Here is a 24476-nt window from a genome sequence, read left to right on the forward strand (position 1 = left end):
CCTTTTCTTATCTCTGCTCCAACATTATGCTCCCCTCTCTCTGGGTTATTGTGGTTTCTTCTAGGTAACTAATAGAAAACAGACATATATAGAATTATATGTAGACACACACGTACACACACACATACACACACAGCCCTCCTAAAATATAGTTATCAAAGAGAGTATAATCTTTTAAACAGTCAATAATGACAACTACAAGAATAATAATGGCTAACACTTAAACAATATGTGCTAAGAACTTTCTCACATATTTAACTTTTACTTATATTAGTCTCTTTAATCCTGGAACAATTTTACTTAAATTTTTTAATTCAAATTTTAATTTTAATGTAAACATACAATGCAGTATTGGTTTCTTTCTTTTAAAAAAATATTTATTGGGTGCCTGGGTGGCTCTGACCCTCCTCCCTCTCATGCTCTCTGTCTCTCATTCGCTCTCTCAAATAAATAAATAAAATCTTTTAAAAACAAACAAACAAACAAAAAAAACAGACCTGTGCTTTATTTCTCAGTGATAACCCTTACTCGGTGACTCTCACCAAATTTACTAACTGGTACCAGAACTTCAGATCTCTAGAACACCCGCATGGACCCTTTTGCCCTGATAAAGAAAGTCATTCATACTGCCACTGCCTTAGTTCAGACTGTCATGATTCAGGGCCTGAGTTGCATAGGCTCATTTAACCGGTTGCCTGATCTACAATCCGGTCTCCTCCCTCCCTCCAAATCATCTTCCTACCACACACATCTGACCCCGCTATGTTCCTATGACAAAGCCTTCAGTGATTCTTCCTTGTCCTTCACGGTAAATGCAAACTCCTTAGCCTGGTGTGGAAAGCCACTCAGGGGCTAGCTCTGTTCCACAGTCTACCTCTTGAGACTCATCTTTTCTCAGTTCTGCCTTCCCTCCTCCCCTCGTTCCTCATCATCCCTACTCTAGCACAGCCTCGCTTCACATTGATTCGTCATTTTATAGTTTTTGAAAAATGCCCCATGTTCTAACTTGCTTGTGCCTTTTTACTCGGCCCTTGCCCTGCCCACACCCTCCCATTGGACCAATGAAATCATCACAGTTTGGTTCAAGCCTGTCTCAGTGAGGCCTTCACCCCCTGGGACCTTCTGTTTCACATCATGCTTCTGTTCTTCATTGTAGGTACCATCCTGCAAGGAGCTGGATGTGTTTGCTCCCTCAAAATGTAGATGTTGGAACTCAAATCCCAACATGACCATATTAGGTGGTGAGGTTTTGGGGGTGATTAGGTCATGAGGGCAGAGCCCTTGTGAATGGGGTTGGTGCCTTTATAAGAAGAGGTCAGAGAGCTAGCCTACTGTCTTTCCACGGTGTGTGGACGCAACGAGAAGTCAGCAGTCTGCAACCCAGGAGAGGACTCTCACCATAACCTGACTGTGCCGGCACCCTGATCTCAGACTTCCAGCCTCCAAAGCTGTGAGAAATGAACTGCTGTTGTCTGAAGCCTGGTCTACAGTACTTTGTTACAGCAGACCAAACTGCCTGATGCACCCTTTGTTACAACTTTCCCTTTATACATCTATCTCTCCCAGGAGATTGTGCCTGGTTGAAGGTGGCTTTTTTTTTCTGGTGCCATATTAATTAATCATGGTATCTGCTGTGCCTAGAACAGTCGTTGGCGAATAAGAAATGCTTAAATACTTGCTGACTGAGTAAAAATGTTTGCTTTACTGTTTCAAATGAAGCCCTGTATTGCCCCCTATTAAAATAGCCTTGAGACACTGTCTGAGTCTATCCGTACAAGCTCCTGTAAACTCATTTTGCTCTCCTGGTTCAGCTTCATGGTACCTCTCCTTCCAAGTTTCTCCAGATCTTTGACCTCAACCTCCCCTTTTCTTTCTGTTTCTAGACATTGGTTCTGTTGCTAGGATATTTTTCTTTTTTTTCTATTTGGAGAACCTCTTCTCGTTCTCTATCTTGCAGCGATAGAAGGAGTGGCATTCTGGAGTTTTCTGCTGGGTTCATAAAGCAACATCTATTTGCATGGGAAGTGAACTGGTTGTCCTGAGGCATCTTGCTCCAGGAATGCGGACTGGGGACTTGATTATTCACTGAATCCCTCTGCTTTTAGGCCTTTCTATCTGAGAGCTTGGGCCAATGCAGGCACAAAGGAGGTAAATAAATAAGGCAGCCAAGAGTTGAATGTCTCCCTGGAGCAGCTAGCAAGAAAAGGCAAGGGGTAAACAGCTGGAGAGACAGCCACCAGAGATTGCAGACAAGGCCAGCAACTTGCACACAACTCAGGGATCCTTGTGCATGGTGTTGGAGACACTGGAACCCTTCCGAATGTAAAAGGAACTATTTCACTCTCCCTATAGGTTCTGGCATGTGAATATCTCTCAAAGCTGAAAGAGCTCTCTGAGTAGTCCAATTGTCGGCCGTTAGCAACTTGGCAAGATTGTCAAATGAATTCATATTTTCAGACGCACATTTGAGAACAGAAATGTAGTAAAAATCATCTTATTATAGAGAGCACTTTTTCCCATTTCCAGCACATCCGAATGGAAGGAATCATGACCTGTGTATGTGAAGATTTGAGTTCAAGTGCTCACTCAGTTGCTGACATGCTATACGTGACCTTAGCCAAGTCATTCTGCCCTCCAATCTCTAGGTTTGCCTATAAGAAGCAAACAGGAAGATAATATTTTATATCTTAAAGCTGTGAAAGGGATCAGATAAAGAAAGTAAGTGATAGAGAATATAAAGAACGTGTAAATGCTAACAATAATGTTTTTCAGAGTCTAGATTTGTATCTACCAGGCAAAAAAGCTCCCATAACTTATGAACTGTGATTTGGGGCAGTTTACTTCAACTTCCTGAGCCTCAATTTTCTCACCTGTAAGATGGCAATAAGAGAGCATTTACTTCTTAGGTTTAAGTGAAATATTGCTTGTAAAGCGCTTTGCGTGGAGCCTGCACATGGGTGCTCAGTAAATGTTAGCTGTCAGTCTCGCAACCAGCAGTATTATTATTGTAAAGTTGCAATCCATCTTATAAAAATTAACTTTGTTCTCTGAACACAAATGGTAGAGCCCCCTGCGATGTTTGGGCCAGGCAATCAGCTTTGTCCCATGGGGGAGTGCAAAAGAAAGGAAGTCATAATCCTTGCTCTCTTGTACCTTCTAGTCGGCTGAGAAAGAAAGACTCATCAAATCATCATGGACCTGTTAAGTAGCTTGCAGGAAAGTTGCAGGCTGCCATGGGATGGAATAATAGGAGGATCTGATCAAATCTGGGAATGAGGAAGAATTTATCAAGAAACTGATGTTTGAGTTGAATTTTGAAGGATGAGTATAGGTTGACTATATGGAGGAAGGAATAAAAGCTTATTCTAGGCAAAGAGCTACATGTGCAAAGGTTCTGGGAAAGAATGCCTCATCTGAGAAAGAGAGAAGGCCAGTGGCACTGGAGAACAGGCAGCAAGGTATCACATCACACGGGAGTGGGACAGGGCTTGCAGCACAGGGTTTGTAGACAATGCTCCAGCTGTGGCCAGTTAACTGAAGGCAGGCAGGGTTCTGAGCAGAGAAGTCACATGATGACTATTTAATCTTACAAAGATCATTTTTTCTGCCTTGGGAGGCAGGTGATCCACATAAGCAATGCTTAGGTGTTACTCGGAGTGTGATCTGAAGACCCGGTAACAGGGACATCACCTGGGACTTGTGAGAAATGCGGATTATCAGGCCCCACCCAAGACCTACTGAATCAAATCAGGAGGTGGGGCTCTGCAACCAATGCTTTTACAAGCCCTCCAGGGGATCCTGTTGCATATTAAAGTTTTCGAAGCCCTGGTTTAGTCTGGGATGTGACCAATAAAGATACCGGAGTGGATTTAAAACCCATTTCAAAGGTTTAGCCACTGGAATTGACAGGATTTGGTGATCTCTTTGGTTTGGGGGTGGGGGTGGGGGATGAGAAAGAAGGAAGTGTCAAGAATGACCTAAAATGTGTATCGGCAGTGGAATCCACCTAACGGGGCCTTTTATATTTTGTTGATTGTGTATGTTTTGAGATGAGAGGGGAGGGAAGGCTGGGGCATGGCTTGTAGTTTTAGTGTGTTTGTTTTTTTTAATATTTACTAATCCACAGAGCACTGATGATCAGATCCCAAAACCATCATTATTAAAAATGACATCAAGTGAAAAAAAAAAACTTATGGCTTGGAGCATCTCTAGCGATGGGCAGTAAAACCAAGCTATAACTGGAGAACTGATTTCATCTATGATAAGGACAGCTATTTTTCTTAAAGCCTTTACTTCCCCAGAATTCTTCAATGCTGAGTCCACTAAATTATCTTTTGAAACAGTATGTTCCATTATTTAAAAAAAAATAAAAGCACCATGTTTCAGAAATTACAGTAGGAGTCAAACAGCAAAAGAAATCTTGTTAACAATGCTACTAAGAAAAGATACTATTAAAAGGGAAAACATCAAACTCGGAATGTATCTTGAGGTTTAAATAAAATCCGCTTTTGCTTAAAGTTGTTTCATTGTGTGTAATTATCTATAATGATTTAGAAAACTACCTGTTTTTCTCCCAGCATAAAAGAGATCGCCAGAGTAGAAGTTTCTCACGTATTTGAGCTTCTAGTTGCTTTGGCCTGAGTCTGTACAGACTTTTGACCAGTCTCCATTTGACTCCTTTCTCTTCTGATTTGCATGTATTTCGCTTTTGGGATGCAGCTCACAAAGTTCATACTCAGTGTCATAATCCCCACATAGCTTCTGTTAATGGAATTGCTAGACATGCCTTGTCAGAGATCCCTCTAAGGTCATTAAGCTTATTTTTAGGTGAAGGATAATTAAGTTTATTTTCATTATCAGAAGAGAAAGGAAATGATTACCCTCTATTTAGGAAAATAGGATCATTTGGATTATCTTCCTTGAGAATACACCACTATGATATTCACAGTCTACTTGGTTCTTGCACTAACAAATGGTGCTTCTTAAACAGTCTGGTAGTATAGAGTCTGGTCAAAACTCCCAAGGAATGAAGAATTAACTCCTAGAACACAGTAATTTGTAGGCTTCTTCCTAAAGGGCTGGCAAAGTATGGATTGTAGATCTTCTCTGGCAGGATGCCTGTTTTATAAAGGACATTTTATTGGAAAATGGCCATGCTCATTTGCTTATGTGTTGTTTATTACTGTTTTGCTACTACAATAGCAGAGCTGAATAGTTGAGACAGAGATTCTATGAACTGCAAAGCCGAAAATATTTACTATCTGGCCCTCTACAGAAGTTTGCTAACCTCTGAAGATGAATGTACCAAATCCATTAGGGAATATCCAATTGGGGCCCACATGGTTTAGAAGCATTCTAAATTGTCATGTTTTAATTACATGTACAGGATCAAAATGTACTTTTGTTGTTGTTGGAGGAAAAATGCCTATAATCATGTGGAAGCTAGTGAGAAAATATTATGCATGAATTCAGATTTCACAAAATAATGTCTTGGGACAGACTTGCCAGCGCATGAAGGGCACAGCAGTACTCTCCTGGGCAGTGGGGTTTGGCCTCAAGTTCTGGTGAGGGATCAGCTCCATTTTAGGGGAGGAGCAGTAAATTGGGGAAGCGTCTAACTGTTTTGCTTTAATATGCCTGCCAAGTTGTGACTCAGGGCAATCTGGCACTGTGTTCATGAGTCTTTGCTAAGAGTCGAGTTTGCACAATGGAAGAAATGTTCAGTATGTTTGTTGTCTGCATGTTCTTGGAAAGTGCTAAAATGACACCTAAAACTGCAACCATGTATTTATACACTGGAGAATTGTCATGAGATCCTTAACTACTGCTTTTCAATTTGTTTCCTTGTTTCCAAATTCTCATTTCAAAATTTCTGCTTTCTCCCATAAAACATATTTCCCATCATTTTTATCTCACTTGCTCAACCTTTTAAACACATATTCTAATCCCAAATCTACTTAAAAAAAAAAATACTGGACTGGGGTGCCTGGGTGGCTCAGCCAGTTAAGCCTCTGACTCTTGATTTCAGCTCAGGTCATGATCTCAGGGGTCGTGAGATCTAGGCCCTCATTGAGCTCCACGATCAGCTCAGCTAGGAGCCTGCTTCGTGCTCTCTCTCTCTCTCCCTCTCCCGTGGCCCCTACCTCTGCTTGTGTGTGTGCATGTGTGTGTGTGTGTGCACAAGCGTGCCCAAGCTCTCTCTCTCAAATAAATCTTAAAAACAAAACAAAAACACACAAAACTTGGGGTGCCTGGGTGGCTCAGTCAGTTAAGCATCTGCCTTTGGCTCAAGTCATGATCCCTTGATCCATTGGGCTCCCTGCTCAGGTGGAAGCCTGCTTCTCCCTCACCCACTCCCCCTTCTTGTGCTCTCTCTCTGTCAAATAAATAAATAAAATCTTAAAAAAAAAAACCCAAACTTGATCAATGCCGAATTTGTTATGTGTCCTGGATTATTTTATCAATAATATCAATAATATAGGCAAGTATAATTTTTCCTTTTCAAATATCAAAATCAGATTATTCACTCATGTGATTATTCCTTTGGAGATTGCTTTTAATCTTTGGAGAAGTGCACTGTGTTTTAGCACAAAGCCCATGAAACTGAAAGTCCTGTGACTTGAGGTCTAGTCCCACCTCTACCGACAATTAACATTAATCATTCGGAATGGTTTACTCAACCACTCTGAATTCAGCATTTTCATCTTTCCAGTAAAGAGTTTCATCTCATCATCTCAAAGATCTTTCTAACCCCGCAATCTGAACTGACTTTATGTTACAATTTAATACTAGCTTAGATGTTCAAGTAAATGCTGAATAATTCTCCATTTTCCAAAATAATGTTTCCTTAATTAAAAATAAAATCATGAGATGTTTCATACATTCACAGAGATTTTTATAATCAAAATCCACCCTATACCATCAGCTAGCTTTAACAAATATTAATACTGAACCATAGTTGTGCCTGATTTTTTTTTAAAGATTTTATTTATTTATTTGAGAGAGGGTGAACGCGCACAAGTGGGGGGAGGGGTAAAGGGGAGAGGAAGAAGCAGACTTCCTGCTGATCAGGGAGCCCGATGGGGCTCCATCCCAGGACTCTGGGATCATGACTTTTGCCGAAGCTGTGTGCTTAACCAACTGAACCACCCAGGCACTTCCCTGATTGTTTTTTAATAGGTAAAGAATGAAAGCATTACATGTATAGGTAAAGTCCTTAATTTATATAACTAGTCAAAAAGTGTAAAATACTTTGGCACATATTGGCCTCTTCAAAGCTCTTAACCATGAGAAGTAGCTGGATATCCAGTATGCAGATATGGTGCAGACAGGTGTAAAGCATGCTCAGTGAGTAAATGTAGAATCCAGGACTCGACCACATGCAAGGTCATCTAAGCCTTGTATTCTTTCCATCATATCTTGACTCTCCTTTTCTAAATATATCATTTTTGTAATTAGGGTTCCTCATAGGCAACACAAATTGATTCTGGTTATCTTAAGAAAAATACTAGTTTATTAAAAACATATGTTGTAACTTACAGAACCAAAGAAAGTAATGAGCAGCCAGCTCTTGAAAAAGACAGGAAGAAGTTTTCTGTAAAGTCTAGGGAGCAGGAATAATCGAAAGGATTTTTCCGGCCTTCACTGTTAAATGAATCTGCTTCCTCCATTTTGGATCTTGGGTCCCTCTGTTCAAGATCAAAATTACTGGAAAAGAAAGACTGATCGGCCCCATGTGGGCTATTTGCTCATCCTTCCAGTGAGGGCTAGTCAGAGCACTGGGTTTGATGATTCTACCAGGGCTACCTGGAGAGGGGTGTTTCGGTTTCTGGTGGAATATGGAGGTTCAGTGACAGGAGGAAGGGCATGGATGCTATTCTGTCAAAAATGTGAGATAATCTTCTCTGCTAATTGTGGGAACCATGAGAACGTGCATCTTGTATCTCTGACTACAGGATAGTAATTGGCTAACGGCCCCAGCTGCTGTGCTCTGAAACCATTTCATTGTGTTGGCCAAGAGGCCAAGCTTTCTACGGGCAGCTTCCAGCCAATGACTGAGTGAAGCAGAGGTGCTAAACAGTTCTGTTCCTGGGAGATACGGACCAGCCCTGATGGTCGTCTTGGCTGGGTGCCCTGATGACCTTGGTGAACTTTCTTTACAACTGCACTGCAGTCTAAGACACTGTTGTCCAATTTTTCTTCCTTCCCTCTCTCCTTTGCTTGACCTGAGACCATCATTATGGCTGTCTCATCATTGCTTCTAAGAGGACCTGCAATGGCACACATACAGTCATTAATATTCAAAACCAATATTAAGTAGCATTTCCATGAATAATTCCCTTAGGATGTTACTCCCCCTTTCCCCCATTCTTTAATCCCCCTTTTGTTGTTGTTGTTCTTATAGCATTTAAAACCTTCTAATAGGGCGCCTGGGTGGCTCAGTTGGTTAAGCGACTGCCTTCGGCTCAGGTCATGATCCTGGAGTCCCGGGATCAAGTCCCGCATCGGGCTCCCTGCTCGGCAGGGAGTCTGCTTCTCCCTCTGACCCTCCCCCCTCTCATGCTCTCTCTATCTCATTCTCTCTCTCAAATAAATAAATAAAATCTTTAAAAAAAATAAATAAATAAATAAAACCTTCTAATAAACTATACAGTTATTTATAGTTTATTGTTTTTCTCTCCTAAAAGTAGAATATAAGTTCTCTTGGGGCCTAGGACAGAGATCTATTCTGTCCAAACACATAAAACAGTTCCCAGCCATAGAGGGCACTCAATAAATATTTGTTGAGTGAAGGACTAACTTTATTTCCAATCGCTTGCAATGTAATCTCCAAATATTTTCTTTTGGGTTCTAAACTAAGTAATCCTAGAGTCCCAGACCCCCTTGCCCATGCTGGATTCTTGTGGGCATTATGATTATTATTGGGATCAACTATTATTCCCATTGCCCTGCAAAGACCATAGATTCCTCCAACGAAAGCCTTGTTCAATCAGAGTTAACCTGATCCTTTAATTCTCATTTAAGGCAAGTTCTTTTTCACTGAGCAACAGCGAGTTTGAAGAAATCTTAAATTGCTTTTCTTAAAGTCAAGTATCAAGGGGGCAAGTTTGCTTCAGTGTCTCGTTCTCAGAAGGAAGTGGCTTACAAGTAGCAATCATGAAGCCAAGCCCGTTGGATCAGACATTTTTCTGCTCACTAACAGTTGTCCATCACATTTGGCCTTCTTTCCCCCAGAGGACCGTTAAAATAGAGAGCCATGGCTCAGAGTTGATTGGGACTCAGTGCTCTTTGTTTTTTCCAGTCTTAGAAGAGATGAATCCAGGAAATGTCACTGTGTGTCCTACCTACCTAGAGTTGCCACAGTACAGAGATTATCACTTCTGAAGGTTCCTAAGAAAGCAAGAAACAAAAACATTGGGAAGATGTGTCAGACAAATGCTTTGTGAATGAGGTCAGAATATGGTGCTAATACATTAACGACTTAGGTTACTACCCTTAAAAACTGTAATCAGGAGGCTTTTATGAATACATTCCCTTTATCTCAACATGGGGGCCGAAAGCAGTACCAGTGGTGGTTTTCAGATCCCAGTGTCTCATTGAATACTGAAGCAACTTTAAGAGCCATATGTATCTTAATGAAGGATGTATTCCAATCTGACAGTAAAGTAGCTGAATCTTGTTTCAAAGAGTAGGGCCTGCCTGACTTAGTTGGTGGAGTGTGTGATTCTTGAGATCTCCAGGTTGTAAGTTTGAGCCCCATGATGGGTGTAGAAATTACTGAAAAAAATAAAATCTTAAGAAAAAAGAGAGAGATAGGTTCTACTCTTATTCCTGGTTGAGAGAAATTTGTTGATTATCTTAAGGCTTTATTTCATTTTTTTCTCTTACACTATGGCATTTAAGAAAGCATATGTGTCATTATGTCTTATAGCATGGGGAGAAAAATTAAATGACAGTGAAATTCAATTCCTGAAACACTGTTTATAGAACAAGATTATTCCCAGAATATTGTAGTAAAGCAAGATTAGAAAATCAAACTCAGACTTGTGTTTAAATTCTGCTCTGTGGCACTTAATAGCTGTGTGACCCTGAAGAAAATACTGCATATCTCAATGTCTCCATTTGTAAAATGTGGTTCAGTTTGGTAAAATATTGGTCCGGTTGATCAATGAGACGTTCAGATATAAGACATGTAAAGCATGTGGCATAATGTCTAGCACATAATGGAAACTTAAGTGACAGCTATCACTAGGTTTTTGCTGTGTGCATTATATTGTTCATCATCAGGACCCCTTTACCTCTATTTTCTCATTGGACAGTACCCAATTGTCCTGGCTCCTCCTCTAAACCTATCCCAGCTGGATTTGTGTCTAACCATATGTGGAAAATCCTTTCAATTTTAGGTAATAATTATCTCTGTTTACCATCAGAAGCAGTTTGGTTTTCTTAAAGCAAGTAATAGCTCTACTGGTCAATAATATATCCATGATTTGTTGGACAAGGCTGGTGGAACTATTGACAAAAGCACATCTTGGGGAAACTTTTTTGGATCTCATGTTCCCAAGTTCCTCTTTTTCCTAATGATTAGAGATTTCTTAAAATGGGCTATACATACTCCTGGGAGAGGAATACGATTTTTATTTAAGGAGAAAAGGAACTTGGAACAAAATGGAAAGAGAAAAAAAAAAGTTGGCACATTCAAATCAATCAGTTAAGCATCGCTTGATTTGATATCTATCCTTCCTTCCTTCTTCTCTCTCTCTCTCATCTTTGGGATATCTGTTAAAACTTAAATCATTGGAATATGTAAAAAGTGATCTCCCTAGAAATATGACCTCATCACTCTTACTGTCCTGTCTTGAACTTCTTGTCATTTCTTACCTCAAATCTCTAGAGTTGCCAGCATCCCACTATATATTTCTTCATGCTTATTCTAGAAACCCTGAAAATAAGGATCCTGAGAAGAAAGGAAAAAAGAAGAAACTATAATTCCACAAGCCACCACTATTAATATTTTGTGTGTGTTCTGCCAGTCTTTTTTTTCCTACATAGAAACAAATTTAAAACACATTGTTTTTATGAGATCCTCCTTTTTCATTAAATATTGAAACAAAAGGTATCTTTAGCCACTGCCCAGCTCAGGGAGGTCTCCAGCTGGTTCTGTTCATCTCTTTCCAACTCCACTCTACCCTCTGCTGTTTCACAGGTGTCAGGGTCCTAGTGCCCTTTACTTTGGGTCACTAAGATCCTGGGGCATGTGGAGGAAAAGTGTTCACTCAAGGCAAATCCAATGGGGACAGAACAAAGACCTGAAACTCCACTGCACTATAGATGGATGGCCCTTGGAAGGGTTCCCTGCAGATAAGGTACAGATTTCACCTGATATTTCACCAAAGAATCTTTGCTTTCATCCCTTAGTATACAAACGCCAAGAAGAGCTGGTGAGACTGCTGTAGGGCTTGTCCCCCACACAGTTCTGGGTACTTCAGGGGACTTCCCCCTCCTTTTTAATATGACCCTTCCTTTAGGTCACCTCTTCACACTACCAATCTCATTCCTGGTTTTTTTTTTTTTTTTTTCTAGTCCCTTGAAAATAGACCTTCCATATTGGTAAAGACTCTGGAATGTTATGCTAATACTTTAAGCAAGCAATGAAAAGCCATTGAGTGTTTTTATTCAATACCCTATATTTCCACAGCTTATTGGAAGCAACATGGGAAGAAACCTAAAAGCAGGAAGAACACTTTTGAAGAGTGGGTGAGAGATGATTAAGGCCAGAAGAAGTCAGTAGTAGCAAATGTGGTAAAGAGGAAGGGTAGCTAAGGGTTCCATGATAGACTCAGTTGGTACTCCCATTACTGCTCCCCTCCTTCTGCTACAGTTACGAGTGTCCCATCATCCATTACCATCAGGGGTAGCCTTGCGTACTCATCTGCAGTCCCTTTCCCACCCCTGCCTCAATATATAACCCCTGGACTAATTTCTAAAAACTGCCAAACTCGTCACTACATCATTGATAAGTAGCACTGAGGCAATGGTTGTTGGGAACAAGACTCATCAGACTTAGTGTGAAATATGAAGAGCATCTGAAAATGTTTAGGTCGCATGATATTGATCCTCTTAACACTTAAGATATTATATTACTGTAGTAATAATTTCAAAGACTAAATGTTACACATATTTATCATAAAAAATCCAATCAAAATCCTGCTTGATAGAAGAAACATGAGGATATGCAAAGTGTCCGTATCCCCCTTTCTGCTACTGAATTACACTGGGAAATGCAACTTGAATCTCATCACAACAGCAGAGTCATTAAAGAGAAAGGAAGAGCTCAAAATTCAATTTACTTTTATATCTGACCTCCTTAGATTAAGTTATTAAAACTTGAACTCATATTGGAAACCTTATTAGTTTTTGCTTATTGCCAAATTTAACCTTTTGGGGATGGGTAGAAAGCATATAAGTCTTCTCACAATTATAAATAATAGCAAGTCAAATTCTCAAATACCCTTGTTTCCCAATGAAGAAAAAGGAAGTACCAAAGTGGACACATGGGACATTCCACCAGATTTAAGCTCTGTGTAATTATTTATGCAATTCCAAAAATACATTTTACCATATAGGGTATAAACCCTGTTTTCTCCCCATGAATTGTATTTATCCACGGAAGTCAAAGGTGTTATTAACTTAAATCCTGGCAGAGTCTCATCTGTTTTAGCACTTACTAACCCACATGGTAATTACTACTGCTATACACAGAAGGACTTAAAATTGACACAGGATTTCTGCCCTCTAACCTGTTTTAAGAATCCTTCATCTCTGGATTTGAGAGTGAGGGATATGCTGCCTCCCATTTTAACCTTATGAGAGATTCATCGCACCAGGCTTGAAATACTGTTGACTGGAAGATGTTGCGTGATCATCATTGTGCCCGTGGGTAAGAGAGGAAGAAGCCAGCCTTGGGGAATAGCTTTGAATGATTATAGTCATGCAAGGATGGAGATTTTGTCAGAGAGCCAGGGCAGAGGGCCTGGTAGAGAGATTCAGGAAAGCAGGGAAGGGATGGGTAATAAGTGAGCACATTAATTGTGAAGGGTCTTGCCTACCTGCTATCCTCTTTTTCTGGAAGAAGCAAGTGTGATATGGTTTGCTTTCTAATTTTAGAGGTGGCCAAAGCCATATTTGTAAGGCAGTTTTGTGGATAAATCTGAAGGAGCAGTTGAAAGAAGAAAGGAAGAAGGGAAGGGAGGGAGGAAAGAAATAAGCCTGTATCTCCCTTGAACTGTTTCCCTCATACAGGCCTACCTCCTTTTATTGTGCTTTACTTTATTGTGCTTCGCAGATAATTGTGTTTTTTACAAATCAAAGGTTTGTAGCAATCCTGCCTAGAGCAACTCTATTGTGCCATTTTTCTAACATTTGCTCACTTTGTGTCTGTGTGTCACATTTTGGTGGTTCTCCCAATATTTCAGACTTTTTCATTATTATCATATTCATTATGGTGATCGATGATCAGTGACTTTTGATATTACTACTGTAATTGTTTTGGGGCACCACCAACACTGCCCATATAAGATGGCAAATTTAAATCAATGTGTGTGTTCTGACCCCTCCACCTACTGGCCATTCCCTGTCTCTCTCTCTCATTCCTTGGGCCCCTCTATTCCCTGAGACAAAACAATATTGTAATTAGGTCAATTAACAACTCTACAGTGGCCTCTAAGTATTCACATGAAAGGAAGAGTTGCATGTCTCTCACTTTAAGTCAAAAGCTAGAAATGGTTAAGCTTGGTGAAGAAGGATGTTGAAAGTCAAAATAGGCCAAAAACTAGCCCTCTTGGGCCAAACAGCCAAGTGGTGAATGCAAGGAAGTTCTGGAAGAAAATTAAAAGTGCTACTCCAGTGAACACACGAGTACTAAGAAATTGAAACAGCCTCATTGCTGTTAAGGAGAAAGTCTGAGTGGTCTGGATAGAAGATTAAACCAACCAAACATTCCCTTAAGCACAGCCTTCTATTGGAAGAAGTTGCCATCTAGGATTTTCATAGCTGGAGAGGAGAAGTTAATGGCTGGCTTCAGAGCTTCTAAGAACAGGCTGACTCTCTTGTTAGGGTTAATGCAGGTGGTGACTTTAAGTTGAAGCTAATACTCATTGACCATTCCAGACAAAATCCCAGGACCCTTAAGAATCATGCTAGATCTACTCCGCTTGTGCTCTATACATGGAACAACAAAGTCTGGATGACAGCACATCTGTTTACAACATGGTTTACTGAATATTTTAATTTTAAACCCACTGTTGAGACTTACAGAAAAAGGATTCCTTTCAAAATATTACTGCTCATTAATAATGCAGCTGGCCATCCCAGAGCTCTGATAGAGATGTACAATGAGATTAATGTTGTTTTCATGCCTGCTATCACAACATCCATTCTGCAGCCCATGGATCAAGGAGTAATTTTGACTTTCAAGTCTTATTATTTAAGAAACACATTTTGGGGGTGCCTGGGTGCCTCAGTCGGTTAAGTGTCCAAAGCTTGATTTCTGCTCAAATCATGATTGCAGGATCCTGAGATAGAGCCCTGTGTCAGGCTCTGCACTCAGCAGGAAGTCTCCTGGAGATTCTCTCCCTCTCCCTGCTCACACACACACACACACACACTCTCTCTCTCTCTCTCTCTCTCTCTCTCTCATATATAAAGAAATCTTAAAAAAAAAAAAGAAAAGAAAGAAAGAAACACCTTTTGTAAGGTTGTAGCTGCCATAGATAGTGATTCCTCTGATGCAGCTGGGAAAAGTGAACTGAAAACCTTCCAGAAAGAATTCACCATTCTAGATGCCATTAAGAGGGAAGGGGTTATGGGAAGAGATCAAAATATCAACATTAACAGGAGTTTGGAAGAAGTTGATTCCAACCCTCATGGACGACTGTGAAGGGTTCAAGACTTCAGTGGAGGAAGTCACTGAAGATGGGTGGAATAGCAAGAGAACTAGAATTAGAAGTGGAGCCTGAAGATGGGACAGAGTTGCTGTGATCTCATGATCAAAATTTAATGGATAAAGAGTTGATTCTTATGGACGAGCAAAGAAAAGTGGTTTTTGAGATGGAATCTTCTCCTGGTGAAGATGCTTTGAAGACTGTTGAAATAACAACAAAAGATTTAGAGTATCACATAGACTTAGTTGCTAAAACAGCAGGAGGGTTTGAGAGCCTTGACACCAATTTTGAAAGAAGTTCTATGGGTAAAATGCTATCAAACAGCACTGCATGCTACAGAGAAATCACTCGTGAAAGGAAGAGTCAATTGACGTGGCAAATCTCATTGTTGTCTTATTTTAAGAAATTGCCACTGCCACCACAACCTTCAACGACCACCCACCTTTGATCACTCAGCAGCCATCTACATTGAGGCAAGACCTTCCACTAGCAAGAAAGATTACAACTCATTGAGACCTCAGATGATGGTTAGCATTTTTTTTAAAGAAATTATTTTTAATTAAGGCATGTACATTGTATTTTTAGACACAATGCTATTACACACTTAACAGACTACTGTATAGTGTAAACATAACTTTCATATGCACTGGAAACCAAAAATCGTCATTTAACCCAAGGCACCTGGGTGGGTCAGTCGGTTGGGCAGCCAACTCTTGGTTTCTGCTCAGGTCATGGTCTCAGGGTCCTGGGAACGAGCCCCGCATCAGGCTCCGTTCTCAGTGGGGGGAGTCTGCTTCAGGATTCTGTCTCTCTCTCTGCTCCCCTCACTCTTTCTCTTTCTCTCTAAAATAAATAAATAAAATTTTTAAATTACTTTAACCCACTTTATTGCAATATTTACTTCATTGGGGTCGTCTGGAACCAAACCCACATTATCTCCAAGGTATGCCTCTACACATTTTTTTGTCATATGTGCAGTGGGAAGGCAGCCATCAGCCTAGTGCCGGCCAAATCATTACAAAATTTGAATTTAGAGAGACCTATGTTAATGAACTTTTACAGAATTCATAAAATGTCAAAGGTTACATCTCATTGTAACTTTTTTTTTAAAGATTTTATTTATTTATTTGACAGAGAGAGACACAGCGAGAGAGGGAACACAAGCAGGGGGAGTGGGAGAGGGAGAAGCAGAGGGAGGGGGAGGGGGAGAAGCAGGGGGAGTGGGAGAGGGAGAAGCAGGCTTCCCGTGGAGCAGGAGCCCGATGCAGGGCTCGATCCCAGGACCCTGGGATCATGACCTGAGCTGGAGGCAGACGCTTAACACCTGAGCCACCGAGGCACCCCCATCTCATTGTAACTTAAAAGACAAACCTCAAAGTGATCTTTCGACTTCCCAGAACACGACGTGAAATGACTGCTGTGTGATTAGAGGTACTGTCAGGTGGGCAGCGCTTTCTTTGGCTGTATCTCACCTGATATGCTTTTGCCTCTCTCTAAAATTCTCTGGTCCACCTGTTCAAAGGCTCTGTGGAGACAATAATGATGCTTGTCTGAGTGCCTAGATAAAATGGATTTTCAGGAAAATTAATAGCTTCTGTTCTGCTTTGGGTGATGTTTTTACAAGATAATTGACAGAGAGATGCTTTAAAATGTGATCCACAATATCAGATTCATACTGTTTTCCGTGTCCCCACTATTACTATGTCTAGGGTCTGATTGATAGCTTGCCCTGATGGGTCTTTTTGTTCCTACCATAGCTACAGAATTAGTGAAAACATCTCCCACCTTGAAATGGTGGCCATAGAAAAAATTAGAATTAAGAGCCATTCTGGGATGATGGGGATAGTAGTGTTTGGCCAGGGATAAGCTCATTTAGAAGGATTCCCCATTAGTCATAGACAATAGAGTTGATTTATTGCCTCATGGTTTTTGAGTTGCTCTATTTACTACTGGACTGATGGATATGAGAATATTACAATTAAGGGAACCAAGTTAATTGGAGAGGAGAAGTTAATTGACTCCCCCATGGTCTCGGGCTAGTTAATGTTGGAGCTCTGGTTAGATCCCAGGTCTCCTGGAGCCTGGTGATGGGATATTGAAACGGCATTGCTGTGGCATGGACATTTAGGAAGATGAATGAAAGGAAACCATAGATCTGCGTCAAGAGAACACGGAGGAATTCATGATGCTGAAGCTATTAGGAGGACGTACAGATCAGGTACATATTCCATGCATTCTTTATATAGTAGAAGCTCATTATACACATGTTTATTGTATGTGTATCCAACCACACTTTTCAAAAAGTACAACAGCAGCTAAAATAAGATGTGATTTTTATGTCAGATGGCCTCTATATCAACGCCTTCATCTGGTGCTTAAGTAAGGAAAAAAACCTGGTAGATTCCAAGGTTGGATGGATACATCAGCTGTTTTGGAAATTGTGAGATCTAATACAGTATACACAAAACAACTTAGAATAGCAAGGGTATTTCTGACTGTTATTTTTGTTTTATACCCAACTTCGAAATCAACTCCCAAATAAGGTGGAAATTCACAGTATTAGGGTTTTTCCCCCATCAAAAAAAATGTAGGAAAAATATATGTGAATAGATTAATAGTTTTGTTTTTAAGCAATAACTTTTTTGCCGTTTTCAATTTTTTTTTTTTGCCCAGGAATGCTTTTTAGTAGGAAATCTAATATAAGAATTTTAATATATTCTTAAAATATATATTTTAATATATATAAAAACATTTCAAAATATGAGCCTTAGGTTTGAACCAGAAGCTACTAATGGTATTTCTCAAGGTTCTTTTGCTCAAAAATAGAATTGAACTTGATTATCGCTTCTTAAAATATGTTCTTGAGGGATGCCTGGGTGGCTCAGTCGGCTAAGCGTTTGCCTTGGGCTCAGGTCATGATCCTGGGGTCCTGGGATTGAGCCCTGCATCAAGCTCTGCATCGGGCTCTTTGCTCAGCAGGGAACCTGCTTCTCCCTCTGCCTGCCACTCCCCCTGCTTGTGCTCTCTCTCTCGCTGTCTCTGTCTCTCTGACAAATAAATAAAATCTTAAAAGAATATATGTTCTTAAAGTAAAACATATATACAGAAAAATAGACATGCATAAGTGTAGAGTTTGATGAGTTTTCAAAAATTGAACACTCCTATGTAATTAACATAAAGGTCATAAAGCAAACTTGACCAGGATCCCAGAATTCCCCAACCTGTGTCCCCTTCGAATCACAATCTCCCAAACCACTAACCTGACTTTTAACACTGTAGGTGAGTTTTGCCTGTTTTGTACCTAATGTAAATGCATTCTGCTCATTTGTTACTGGCTACTCTTGCTCAATATTATATTAGTGATATTCATCCATCTGATTGTCAATTATTGCAGAATGCTCATTCACAGTGCTGCTTGGTGTTCTATTGTGGGAATGTATCTTAATACTGCTGTACAGTTTTTAAAGTATATATGTACTAATTTGCAACCAGCCACCAATGTAGGAGAGTTCAAATGATGATCCATTTTCCCCCAAACTTGGTATTTTCTATCTTTTTTTTTACTTTAGCCATGCTGGTGGGCAATCATTGATTTTTAAATTGACTAAATAAACCTCCAGCAAACTCTTACCAAACAAAGGTCTTTATTTAGCAACTCATGTGTGCTGGGGGTGGGAAGGGGCAATGTTTCATAAAGTGGAATGCTTCAACAGCAACAAGTTCAAAAAAGAAATACAGTTTGAATTACATAAGCAGAAATATCTCAGCACAGACAAGTGTTTTTGTTTAAAATACAGCCTTATTTTCAAAGAAAGCATTTCATTTGGGAATGAAGAGATATGCATATGGGCTAGGTATTTATGGAATCTGAAAACTGACATTTTTAAGATTTTGGAGGGGAGGTGTGGGATAGAAGAAAACAGTAAGGACTTTATTAACTGCACCACTAATGATTGAGATTTTCATAGAAAAAACATGAGGCAGTGGTTGATTTGTATTTTTATTACTGTTGCAGGGTCTCCATTTTGGTGCCTATTGGATATTGTTCCTATAAAGAATGAGAAAGGAGATGTGGTACTTTTTCTGGCCTCATTCAAAGATATAACAGATACAAAAGTGAAGATTACTCCAGAAGATAAAAAAGAAGGTTGGTACTGTTTTCAGAAAACATTGACAGATGGAGTAACATTTTGAAATTGTTTACTCAAAAACTCTGGGAGGGAAAAAAAAAAAAAGCTGTCTTTTAAAACAGCAACTGATAAATATTCATAACTGTTAGCAGTCGGTATTTGGTGCCTATTCCAAGATCACAAAGACATTACATGAATTTACATTCTCGTCTTGGTAATAAAGACTCATTTGACAGGAACCAGAAGTTCATATTCCTATGCAAATAGGATGAGGAAGGAAAATGGTTTACTAGAATATGAAGAGTCACACCACCTTGCTTTGTTAGGGGAAAAAAATGAGTCAGTAGCAATATAGTGAACTTAAAATGATGTGATTAAAAGTGTATCTCTTGGTTTCATTTAAAGTGCAGTAGCTCAAAACTTAGAAGTGAAAATTTCACGTGCAAAATTAAGAATCAAGTTTAGTGGTTGCTAGAGTGGACTGTCGCAAACAAATATGTATCTGTATCTTATAGTATACAACAGTGTAATAATTTGTTTTAAGGCACAGATATGCTTTTCGATGATCTTTAAAGCATTCTAAGACTATGTTGCTTTCCTTTTACCTTCTGTTTATACTTATGAAGAAATTCCTTGCAATTCATGCAAAGTGACAAAAATTGACACTGAAAAAATGTTGATACTGTTTCATTTAAACAGGAGTAGGATTAGATACTTTGGTGACCAGAGAAAAAGCAATCGTCATTGCAGGGATGTCCTACGTAGTAAGTTCTTTATGAGAACCAGCTATTTGGCATTTCAATGATTAGGTCTTTTTAAGAATGAACTCTTTTACTCCAGCTCTTTTAAAACATGTATGGGAGTGTTTTAATACACAATATCTCTTGAAATGACAACTCAAAGGGAGAACTATCATGGTGTGGTGCCCCCACCCACAATTCCATCATTTAAAATGTTTGCAAATATACGACTATTTTCCTGTGTGTTTGCATGACTGTATAGTGAAGCCTATTTTACATACATAAGGAAAGAACAGTCTCACAATGAAAGTTACTTGGATATTAGAGTAAGTGTAATACCTGTCCAGCAAGAGGAAAGAAATGGAGTTGGTGTGCACAGTTTTTGTCTTTAGTATTTTTTTCTTTTGGTATTATAGGAATACAGAAGGTAAGTATGAACTGTATTTGCTCACAGCACTTAATGACACCACATGTGTGGGTTTTCTCCATACCAAGAACCAGTTCTACAACTTTCTGGACACCAGCTGGGGGTCCTGTCATTTAATTCAGCTCTGACACTGCTCAGAGTTAGTGTCCGACTCTACAGGTTTATGGGCTCATTCCCACAAGACTGCCCTCACTCCAGATGCCAGTCACAAACACTGGGTGCCCGGGGGACCCGTACACTTCTGTCCAACTTGGCGATAAAGTTGGGGGCTCCTCCAATCCCCCTTTTCAGATTTGATAATTTGCTAGAACAGCTCACAGCACTCAGTGAAACACTTTACTTCTGTTGTTACAAAGGATACAACTCAGCAACAGCGCAATGGAAAAGATGAGTAGGGCAAGGCATGGGGAGGAGCGATGTGGAGCTGCCACGCTCTCTCTGGGTGTGCCAAACTCCCAGGACCTCGGTGTGTTTACCAACTCAGAAGCTCTCCAAAGCTTGCTGTTCAGGAGTTTTTACGGAGGTTTCATTATGTAGGCGTGATTGATCCCATCATTGGCCATTGGTGATTAACTCAGTCTCCAGCCCCTCCCCTCTCCCAGAAGGTTAGGGATGGGGTGAAAGTTCCAACTCTCTGATCTTGCCTGGGTATTTCACCACTGAAGCTATCTAGGGACCACCAGCCAGCAATCATTCATTAGTGTATAAAAGACACTCATCATCTCAGAAATTCCAAGACTTTTATAGTGTTGTTTGCCAGGAACAGGAGATAAAGACCAAATATATATATTTTTATTATACCACAGTAAGGATTATTTTTGAATAAAATCACTATTCATATATTAAATGTATATATGTATATTATGTGCACTCACATTTATGTGTAGATAGATAGAAATATAAAACTAAAAAGAAATACATGACTACTTTTTTTTTTTTTGCTTCAAAGGTAGCAATTTAATCAACCTGATTTGCTTTGAAAATGAGAATCATGTGTAATGGTTTTATAAAATTTAACTCATCACCTTTGTCTTAGGTCTGTTATGTCTGCAGATAGGGAGAAATCCCTGTCTTCGAAGACTGAAAATTGGTAAAAGGAGCAAAATACACTTACTCATTTGGGGTTTGAAAGAGCTCAATTAAAACACTCCTTTACTCCACCCAAGTGCTGGACCAACTCATAAGGAAATAAGAATGAAGCAGATAGGAGACCTCCATATCACCTTTCTTTCTGATAAAACTGATAACAGAGGGTCTGACATATATCTACAGCAAGTGAGCTTCCCCTTTGTGAGCTCCAGATTTAGGTAAAGTTACCCCTCAGTCACAAACAGAGCTATAATGAGGCAAGGCAGAGCTCCCCAAGTTATAATTTCAAGCTCGAAGACCAGAGCAGATCAGGTGTTCCCCAAAGGCAGCTGAGCCTTAAAGAGAAAGGGGCCACCCTATACATACCAATATGTCCTTCCAAACTCAATCCAATTAAGTTCTTCCTCTTCCCCGCACCCCCCCCCCCCCGCCCCGGGGAAGAAGTGACTACAGGAGCAAAGAGAGGCCAAGTGGGTTACACTAACAGAACTGCTTGCACATGAATGATTATACATGTCATTTGGGGGTGGAGGGCATGAGTTTGAATACTCTGGAGCCAATAACAATTTTACTAATTCAGAGTTCTATTTTAAAAATGAGTTTTACATTTATATTTAAATAAATATGTTCAGTTATGCTCAGTAATAGTCCAATTTATTTAGGGAACATATACAATCATGTTCTATCTCTTGAAAAGTTTAAAGCAAAAAATATCAACAAAACATTTTTAACATTAATTATATAATGCAAAATGTGATTTAAGAATTTTAAAATACTTGATAGCAGCCCCTAAATTTTTTATAGCTTTATAACTTTTTCCTCAAAAGATTGTTATTTTATATGAGATTATGTATTATTTCTAATATGTACTGAACACTTAAGAACATTTTTTGTTACTACCTTATTATAAATGTCCCACAAGTATATATAGTATTTTTATAGAAGCAAACTATTGTAAGCCAACATGGTTAAAAAATGATCATAAAAAAATAGATATATATTTCTTTACTTTTTTTTTTTACCTGTACTTAATAGAGGAAAATACATTAAAATCCACCAGTTGATGCCATGTCTTGCAGGAAAGACACATCTTAGCGTATGGTATTTTTAGAACTTCAGGATAAGTGTTTGAAAATCATTAAAATGTCACTGTGTAACTGGAGCAATATTGTATCATAGCACTAGAAAACTCTTAAGTGAGCATGTAGCCTGACTCGACCCAATATTGCATCTCATACAAATGTATCACTGAAGTTCCCTGAGTTGTGGAAATAAGATTTGTGTTAACTAGATTAATTTCCTACCAAGGCTCAGACGATGGTCCTTAAGAGGTATAAATCATGCACTTCTATTTTTAAAAAATACTTTAATCATTAATATTTTATATTGTTTGGGGTTTTATTTGAAATGAGGAAAAACATTTTATAGAGCGGGCTAGCAAGGTATGGGATACAAGGGACAGCACTGATAGGAGATCAGCATAAAATGCAAAGTATTGTTTGTGCACTTAGTAGCTCTCAGCTAGATGATCTGGGGTGTCTGTTGGGTGGAGAGAGGTGGAGGAGAGGGAAAGGGAGGGACAGAGGGTATGGGGGATTTCAGCAGAAATCTGGTGATTTTTACCACCTAATTAACCCTCCCTTTTTTGGGATACATATTTTACTTCCATTCTAAAAACAGTGTGTAAAACACTAACTTCTGTATCTATGTCTAGCATTACTGACGGCGTAAGGTGAAACCCTGTTCACCTCTTTTACTATCAGTAAGAAATATTTTAATATAACTTAAAAGCGGATTAATAGTGGATTAAGTAATTCGACAAATTCTTATTGAGCACCCACTCTGCCTTCAGATTTGAACTATTATTTGGGGATGTCAAAATGGAGACAGTGTGCTTTGGATCATCTATACTTTAGCTCAAAGCCTGGTTCCACCACATGTTGAGTATTAGATCTTAGACTAGCTGCTTATCCTCTCAGAGACTGAGTTTTCTCATCTATAAAATGGGGTAATCATACACGTCTGCATTTGTTTCAGATTGTCAAATGACAAAAATTATACAGTTGAATGATGGGCTTGATGCCCTCTATGCAAGGGAAAGCACTCCATGGGTTGGGAGTGTCAGGGCCTCACAAGCAGTGGGTTGCTGTCCCTGAGGGATATTGGATAAGAATGAGTTTTCTAGGGGGCGCCTGGGTGGCTCAGTTGGTTAAGCGACTGCCTTCGGCTCAGGTCATGATCCCGGAGTCCTGGGATCGAGTCCCACATCGGGCTCCCGGCTCAGCGGGGAGCCTGCTTCTCCCTCTGACACTATCCCCTCTCATGCTGTCTCTCTCTCTCTCTCTCTCTCAAATAAATAAATAATAATAAAAAAAAAAGAATGAGTTTTCTAGGGAGAAGGCACAACATGGAAACAGGGCATGATTAGCAAGGAGGTAGGGGATTTCCCTCTGAGGCTCGCAAGGTCCTATGTTTTAGGGTAAGGTAAGCTAGCTAAAGCTGATTGGGAGGATTGTGCTTGGAGTATGTCTAGATTCCTTGACGGGTATTTCCCGTAAGTGAAGGCTGCATAGGTTTCGATGTCAGGCCACTGGGTCCCCTTTTGTGAGTCCCAATGTATGTATCAATTTTATCAAGGTTTATAAGAAATAATATATGCAAATCACATTAGACACAGGATGAAATGGAATAGTCTCAGTAAAAGATAGTTGTGGTAATTGTTATATTCTCTCTGTTTTATTTTAATACCTAGCTCTTATTCAGTCTCTGCTTCATACCAACAGAAACTTCACTTATTTCTCATTATAACCATATGAATGAGGCATTATTCTTATTCCCACTTACCAGTGAACTTAAGTAACTTGATAAAGTTGACAGAGTAAAAAAAAAATCTTAATAGAACTAAGATTTACATTCATGTAATCAAACTCCAGAGTGTACATTCTTTTATTGGGATTTTTTTTTCTCTCCCAAAAGGACGCAAATCCAGTATTTGTGATATAGTATATTCAGTGATAGTAGAGTGGCAGAAATGGTAAATTCTTTCTAGAAAAGGGAAAGAGTTAGTGGGGTCAGTGAGAATTGGAGCAGAGTCAAGAACTTCGTAGGAAAAGTACTATTGAAGCAAATCTAAAAGATGAGTGGAGTT

The 24476-nt window shown here is 39.5% G+C and overlaps 1 protein-coding gene across 1 annotated transcript in view; it reads left to right on the forward strand.

Annotated features, from left to right (window-relative positions):
* The window catches only part of KCNH8 (potassium voltage-gated channel subfamily H member 8), a 353747-nt gene that overhangs the window by 126715 nt on the left and 202556 nt on the right, over nt 1-24476 (forward strand). The window contains exon 3 of the mRNA XM_021678799.1: nt 18958-19089. Coding sequence (XP_021534474.1) covers nt 18958-19089 — 132 coding nt within the window. The remainder of the gene's footprint in view (nt 1-18957; nt 19090-24476) is intronic.

Source organism: Neomonachus schauinslandi, chromosome 1 (assembly GCF_002201575.2).
Source record: "Neomonachus schauinslandi chromosome 1, ASM220157v2, whole genome shotgun sequence".
NCBI lineage: Eukaryota > Metazoa > Chordata > Mammalia > Carnivora > Phocidae > Neomonachus > Neomonachus schauinslandi.